The sequence below is a fragment of the Microcebus murinus genome, chromosome 4 (assembly GCF_040939455.1).
Source record: "Microcebus murinus isolate Inina chromosome 4, M.murinus_Inina_mat1.0, whole genome shotgun sequence".
In the NCBI taxonomy this organism is placed as follows: Eukaryota; Metazoa; Chordata; class Mammalia; order Primates; family Cheirogaleidae; genus Microcebus; species Microcebus murinus.
This window is the reverse complement of record NC_134107.1, coordinates 54,806,124-54,814,066: the sequence shown is the minus strand read 5'-3', so window position 1 is coordinate 54,814,066 and position 7,943 is coordinate 54,806,124. Positions and strand designations below refer to the sequence as shown.

Genomic DNA, 7,943 nt, shown 5'->3' with positions numbered 1-7,943 from the left:
GACCTACAGTTGGTTTTTTTGTTGTTGTTAATTTCTTTTCTTTTTTATAGCTAGATAAAATAGAAGTTAAAGAGGGCAGAGAAATAAAAGTATTGTTAAGAAAGTTGTTCAGATAATCAAATTGATTTTCAATTTGGGCAGAAAAAAATAGCTTTTAAGAAATGAAAGACTGTGAGAGTAACAAAGTCAAAGAGCAAGAGGGTGAGAATGAAGTTGTAAGGGAGGCAGAAGGATGAGGATGAGAAGTTGTACTCACAAGAGAGATATAGGAATTTAAAGAATGTTTCCACAGGTTGAGGAACTGTGTGTGAAGGGTACAGCCAGGATTTAGCCACAGTAACTGGGTGGCTGAAGTAGGAACTTCAGTCTGCAAAGCCTTCAGCAATTGAGAAGACACAGGAGAGTGGTAGATGACAGCCATAAGAATACCAGAGAGAATAATATGGCTTACTTGCATGATGCTAAAAGAGAAGGAATTTAACTTGCATAGAAACAGAAAGAAAAATGGTGCAGATGTGAGTGGAAGTCAAGCAGATGCTGACACAGCTTCCCATCCATTGGGACAGCCACAGGGAAAGGAAGAGGAGCCCTGGGGCAGAGCTGTACTCCGTTAAAGCTGGAGATAAAGAATCAGAGAAGATTATGGACCATGGAGTACCCAAAGATACAGAGAAACTTAGTAGGCATTGGGTGTGACTTTGAGAGGGCACTATGGCAAGTTTGGGAAGAAGAGGCACAATGATGAACCAGGAAAAGGGAGCACAGAGCATTTTGGAGGTGAGATCCCTCATTCTCCCTCACCGTCACATCCAATCTATCAGCAGGTCCCATAGACTATGACTTCTAAATATTTCTAATTAGCCCACTTCTCTTCGTCACTATTGCCACTGTGTTCAGGCCTTCATGATCTAGCACCTGGATCACAGCACCAACCTCCTCAGTGGTATGCCCACATCTGCTTGGGTCCTCTTTTCCCCGCTGTGTGTAGATAGTCTGCAAAAAGCCAGTTTATGACCTGGATCCAAGAATTGTCTGTGCAGAAATGAGGTTTGTCTCTTAGGCCTCCCCTTCCTTGCTTCCCACAGCCTTGTTTGAGCTTGAGAGCCTCAAAAGAGAAGTTGCTAACTTTTCAATTAAAAGAAAGAAGATTGTTCAACAACAAAGCTCCCTCAATTCAAGTGAAGGAGCAATCTGGCTTTATTATGAGGAACTGGGAGGTGGGGCTGGGACAGATTCATGTCAGGAGGCCCCTCAGTGAGTGCAGCCCAGGAGACTGGTCACCTTTTGGGGCTGGGGAAGGGCCTTGGCTGCACTCAGTTTCTCCACATCACTGTAGCAGTACAAATTGGGGCCATGGATGAGGTACAAGCCGAGGCCACTGGCAGAACACGAGTTGGGGCCAAGGGACTTTTCCACACACAAGGCCCCGTCAACCTTCTCATGGGGCCAAGGAAGCTCAGTCCACGTGGCTTGAGCTCCTAACTTCAGGTCCAGCCACCACAGCCGCCGTCCTGGAAAGAAGGCACCAAACATAACATGGGTTCCACGTCGTGGGGATCCTCCCTTTGTCCTTCTCATGCCCTTGTGGGGATCTATGCCATGGAGAAGCAGCAGAACAAGTCACCCCTGAGCACCCAGAAGCCCCTCACCTGCCATGACATGGAGCCGAGAAGACCCAGGACAGATGAAGGCTGCATCCACAGCCTCAAGACTGATCCCAGGAGGGCCCCCAAGTTCCTTCTCCAGCCGCTTTGGATAACCACTTACTAAGGTATAGCCTCCCTTTGTCAGGAAGACATACACCTGGGTGCCCTGGAGGACAAAGGACAGTAATCAGCACAGAACTGGATATTCTTATCCCAGTCTCCACTCAAGCCTCTCCCCCAGCACACACCTGGACCAGATAGAGTTTTTCCTCCCAGGAAAAGGCAGCATCCACTGTTGAAGGCCCCTGGGGCCACTGATGAGCAATGGGCCAGGTATGCCACCCATCCCGGCTGGTGTCCAGACGCCAGTAGTGGGACCCTGAGGGGCATCATAAATTGCTCTAGTGCTGGTGGTAAAAGCCCAGGCAGGGAAGAGGCTAGTGGCAGATGCAGTCATGAGAGGGAGAGAATGCAACCAGAGGCCAAGACAGAAGAGGCCAGGAGAGAGGGAGAAGTAGAGCAAGACATGGTCACCAATGTTGGGCATGATGGCCTGGTTGGAACTGGAGTCAGCAGGCGCCTGAAAGAAAGACAAGCATGGGGAACAGTGGTCGAGCTTCCGGGTAAGGCTAACATCATGGTGTTTGGTGGGTGCTCCCTGAGGGTCTCAGGTGTCCACGTGCAGAGCTGTGGTTAGAGTTGATGAGATAGCATGGCCAGAAGTTGAAGGGGAAGCACCCACCAAACACCATGAGGTGTCTTGTCAGCTATCTGAATTGTATCCCAGTGCCTATCAGGTGCTCAGTAAATAATTTGTTGAGTAAATACTTGGTGTTCTTGATGCAGCCACAAGTTCTCTTTATAGCTGTGCACTGAGTATGTAGTGGTGACTGACATATCCACCTCGTCTTCTGCTGAAACTACCCTGCTCAGGGACCCTATTTTGAGAACCAGAGCTACGCTGCTCTTTGTGCAGAGGAAATAAGTGATGGGCCCCCAATCCATCAATAGCCAACACATAGGCTGGCCAGCTATCACTTTAATGTAGCCTGGTCTGAAGATATGGGCTGAACAATTCAGATTCCCTCTCTGGAAATCTGCCTAGGAATATAGAACAGCTGAGGGAGTTATCAATTGGATCTGAGGCTGAAAGATCAGGAAGTGGAGAGAAGGTGGATGTTTGATGGTCTGTGTGCCAGCCATTCTCTCTGCTTGTGAAGAAGCAGAGAGAATAGATAAGAAGCCACTAGGTCGAGAAAGGAGAAAGATTTGTCAGCAAGAGGAGATGGCCAGCCCCATGCTGAGTAGCTGGATCACATTAGTGTTTTCACCAAGATGGTGTATTCCCACCTCAGCTGAGTATTTTTACCATACTGATGTTCTCTCCATGCCCGTGTGTTCTCTCAACAGCCATGGAACATATATGATACTTTTCATTTAGAAGTTCAGTTGCATTCTCTTTATGGCCACATGGCCTTGAAGTTCTGTGATCTCTCCATGGCTTAATGTTTCTCTGTATTTCTGTGTGGTTCCTATGGCCCTGATTTCTCAAGCACAAGAGAGAGAGAGAGAGAGAGAGAGAGAGAGAGAGAGAGAGAGAGAGAGAGGGAGAGAGAGAGAGAGAGAGGGAGAGAGAGAGAGAGAGAAGGGAACAGAGACACAGAGAGGTCCAGAGAGCAAGGGAGAGCCAGAAGACTGAACAAGGCATTGACCATGGAGAGCACAAGGAGTCCACAGAGGGCACAGGCCTGGGAGTAGACAGTAGACAGGTAGATGAAGTTAGAGGCCCGGCCAATCAGAGGCAAACTTGAGAAATACACACTAGAGAAGATAAGGGATGCTAAAAGGCATGCTAAGGATAGATACAGAGGGGACAAAATAGTGACAATGCCAGAAATATGCCAGGGATGGGAGACACTAATGAAGGAGTTGGGAGGGCAGAGATGGGGCAGTTGGGGGCATCTCTCACCACTGAAGGCATAGGTGGCACCATGATGGTCAGACAACAGTGCAGACAAGACTAGGTCGGGGCTGCAGCGCATATACCCAGGGTGGGTCCTATTCCCATGGCCAGTCCCATTCCTGTGTCCAGTGCCATGGCCTGGGAGGAGAAATAGGTGAGGGGAACACAGAGGGAAACCAGAGGTCAGTGAGGTCGAGGTGGAAGAGATGGCTGGGGTGAGTGGGGGTGTGCGATTCCCACATATGAGGACAATGGGAAGACCCAGATTGGAAATGGGGCTAGGGTAGGGGCCAGGGTGTTACAACACAGAGTTAAGGTGGGAGCTGGGGCACATGGGATCCACAAACTCAGGGAAGGTGGATGACTTCGGCAGGTCCCAGGGGCTGGGCTTTCTCACCTCTGCCAGGACAGGGCATGAAGTAGTCTCGCACATCCAGAGGGTACGTGGGAGGCACTTCTCCCGTGACAGGGTTGAAGCGCAGGAATTTGTTGCCCTGGAAGCAGTAGTAGCGGCCGAGCCATCGCAAGGCAGAGGAGCAGTTCCCCACAGCCTGCCAGGAACGCTCCTTTAGAGTTCCCGTAGCCAAGTCCCAGAACCACTCACGGTTACCTTTGTCCAGTCAATCAACAAACATTTGGTGAGGCCGGGTTATGCCCTCCCTTGTGCTCGCACTGGGCACTATGACCAGAATCACACCCAGTTACCTTTACCAGAACAACTTCCTCTCCTTCCCCTACTGACCTCCAGACCATAACTGGATTCTCCACTTCCCTTCCTTAGAGAGCCATACAGTGTCTCCACCACCACCATCACTACCACCACCACCATCACTGCTGGCACCACTACTCCAGGTTCTTGGATCCAAGCCTGGACTAACCTTGGAAGAAGAGGATGCCTTCCTCTTGGCATTCTCCACGGTGACATTCCACAGCTGCATCCAGTGGGGATGGGAGTCCAGGAAATTCATCTTGGAGTGACTTTGGATATCCTTTCTCCTTCTTTTCAGGAGGGTACACCCATACTTTGTCCCCCTGCATCAAAAAGCCCTCTCTTTTTACTGTGTACCCCAAGATATTGCCACTCTGTATTCACGCACAACATTTTTGATCTATTATACTTATACTACATCCTCCTGCAGCCTCACACATTCTGAGTCCATCCGAGGACAACAGTCTGCAGTCCTTTTACACAATACACACCCTCAGTTGGTGCAAATCAAGTCACCATTACCATGACACACACACATCTGACTATGTATAAGCAGACACTCCTGTGGCACACTTATCTGCAATGCCTTCAGTCTTGGCAAACACATCCACAAATAGTCATCCTGCAATCATCCATACATTAATTTGTTTAATCATTTATTCATTCATTCAAGAAACATTCAAGAAATTGCTGAATGACTACTATATGCCAGGTATTATGAGGGGCACTAAGGATGACAAGACCCTGTCTTTGACTTCAAGGCGTTCCCTGTACAAAAGCAGAAAGGATTCGTACAATTCCTACAAGATTACTAGTCATGCAACCACCAAGGCGGAATGTGTGAATAGTGCACTGGGAATACAGGGGAGACCTAAGTGTGCCTAGAGAAGTTATGGAGGACTTCACAGCAGAGAGGAAGCATTTGGCTCAAGAGTTGAAAAATGAGTAGGAATTTCACAGTTGGACAAGTGAGGAAAGGATGTCACCAGCAGAGGGAGTGGCATGTAGAGCCCAAACACGAGGAAGCACATTGTGCTCAAAGAATTTCAGGTAGTCTCATGTGGCTGGCACGCAGTGAATGTGGCAGGGGAGGAGATAAAACTGAAAAGACAACCAAGGCCCAGATCACAAGACCTCATGTGCACTTGGCTCGTAACCAGGCACATTCTGGTGCCATTTACTGAAATAGAAAATACAAGAGGTGAGGTTGGTTTATAAGAAATATGCTAAGCCCAGATTTGGAAATGGTGACTTTGAGGTGCCCGTGGAACATCTAAATCAGAGACTTCTGCCAGGAAGTTGGAGAGAGATGTCTGGACCTCAGGAGGGAGACCAGATCCGGTGTCCACAGCACAGAGTCCTCAGAGTCATGGCAAGGGTTGAGATCACCCAGGAAAGGTGTACAGAAGGGGTAGGTTGGATCCCCACTAAACATTCAGGGACTGGCTGAGACAGGATGAGACACCTGAGAAGAGAGAGGAAAGAAGCAGGAGGGAAAGCAAAGCTGGCAGTCAGGCCACCCCAATCACACAGCGCCTTTGGTAAGTCAGGAGAAGGTGCGTGGGCCAGTGCATGGGACTTGGTGAGCACAGTAGGCTGCATTTAGTACTCCACCTGCCCCTTTGGCCAGGTGCCACTGTGTTGGAAACAACCTGCCTTCCCTACGAAGAGGACTCGATGCAAGGTCATGGAAGCCAAGGGGAAAAATTGCCAGGAAGGAAAGGATAGCCCATAGTGTGAGGTACAGCAGAGCAGTCTAGAACTAAGAGTAGGGCTCAGAACAACCACTGGGTGTTGTGCCTGCCAGGCCCACATGCGTACCACACACTCTCCCTGGAGCTTTTGTGGGAAAGAAAGGCAGAGGGGAAGGAAACCTGGTACCTATTGCTAAGAGCTCCGTGCCAGGGCCACGTGGGGAAGGGTCTCTAGTGTGGATTCTAGAACTTTCTGGCCTGGCCATGACCTCGGCCCAGCAGTACCTTAATCAGGAAGACACTGTCGTGACCACGGCGGAATGCAGCATCCACAGGGCTAGTGAGATTCTTCCACCTCTCTGAGATTAACTCTCGGTTCCATTTGAAACCCTTCCAGACGAACTCCCCTGAAAAACACACACTCACTGAAGGACTCAGTGGTAAACCTTTGGCCTACTGAGACAGTTACAGAGAAGCCATCAGTGATACCTTCAAACAATTCCTAAGCCGTCGCACAGATGGAAACACCCTCTGTGAAGAGCACCAAGTCTGAGGTCCCAAATAGCATCCCCCTCCTACCTTTAAAAAATAGCATGGTCCCATTGCCATCCAAGGTGGCAGCATCAAAGCTCCAGCCATCTGAGCAGCGTTCTGGGTGGAAGTGGGGAGATGGCAAAGTAAAAAACCAGTAAGATGGTAAAATACAGAGACATAACCAGACAAACAGACTCAGGCAACTGGGGCCTCACCGATCACGTCTGGATCTGGCTTGTTCCCACCTTCAGATGTGCTCCCATGGCCACCAGCCCTAGAGAACACAGAGAGATGTCTGGGTCCATTGGGACCAGTCCTGCTCCCTTAGCTTCTGACCCCAAACTTGACCCAGGCCTAACAGTTAGCCCTATCTTACCCTGCCCCAGACCCCCACCTTCTGCTCCTAGTTTCAGCCTTACTCACGGAGGAAGAGGGCTGGCAATGGCTAGAGACCAGCACAGGCCCAGCAACCCCAGTGCCACTGGTATTCCCGGTGTCCTAGCCATGCTGAGCTGGAGAGGCCACAGGACAGCTCTGGGCAACCAGCTGAGCTCCTTATATAGAGCTGGTAGCTGCACCACCCCCACCTCTAACCCTACTGGGAATGAACTGTCTCCCAGGACTAAGCCAATATTGGCTGATTACATCACTGCAAATAAGGTCAGGGTCTGGGCACCAATCTGAGTCCAAGACTCCCTCTTCCCGGCAATAGCCCCCGACCCCCCTTCAGCAACTTTTGAGCAGTGACCAGCCCATGCCACTGATGTCCAACAGTGACTCTCACCCCACTGGCAATGGGTCTAGGTGCCCATAAGTTAGGGATGGGAGTGGATTAAAATCACCTTTCTGGCCAGGCGCAGTGGCTCACGCCTGTAATCCTAGCTCTCTGGGAGGCCCAGGCGGGCAGATCGTTTGAGCTCAGGAGTTTGAAACCAACCTGAGCAAGAGCGAGACCCCGTCTCTACTATAAATAGAAAGAAATTAATTGGCCAACTAATATATATAGAAAAAATTAGCCGGGCATGGTGGCACATGCCTGTAGTCCCAGCTACTTGGGAGGCTGAGGCAGGAGGATTGCTTGAGCCCAGGAGTTTGAGGTTGCTGTGAGCTAGGCTGATGCCACAGCACTCACTCTAGCCTGGGCAACAAAGCGAGACTCTGTCTCAAAATCAATCAATCAATCAATCACCTTTCTGTGGCTGAGTTTACCTCTACAACAGGGGAAGAGAGAAGAGGAGGGGACCAACATTTTTGTGTACTGAGTGTCAAGCCCTGCTCTAAAGCAGCTAGAGACACTGATACTTACATACACTTAGTAACCACACACATAAACTTCCTTAGAAATACTCAGAGAACAGCTTTTCCCAAGCTCCAACAGGACCCTTTATGGGGCATCC

General features: G+C 49.8%; 1 protein-coding gene across 1 annotated transcript; it reads right to left on the bottom strand.

Annotated features, from left to right (window-relative positions):
* Window positions 1–1,148: 1,148 nt before the first annotated feature.
* HPX (hemopexin) lies at window positions 1,149–7,097 on the bottom strand. Its single transcript, XM_012786547.2, has 10 exons — window positions 6,970–7,097; window positions 6,762–6,820; window positions 6,592–6,663; window positions 6,298–6,419; window positions 4,488–4,641; window positions 4,007–4,219; window positions 3,616–3,747; window positions 1,895–2,025; window positions 1,650–1,812; window positions 1,149–1,511 (listed from the first exon to the last, which is right to left on the bottom strand). Exons 1-10 carry the CDS (start codon window positions 7,050–7,052, stop codon window positions 1,252–1,254), a joined length of 1,389 nt encoding a protein of 462 aa, XP_012642001.2. The 5' UTR covers window positions 7,053–7,097; the 3' UTR covers window positions 1,149–1,251.
* Between the last annotated feature and the right edge of the window lie 846 nt (window positions 7,098–7,943).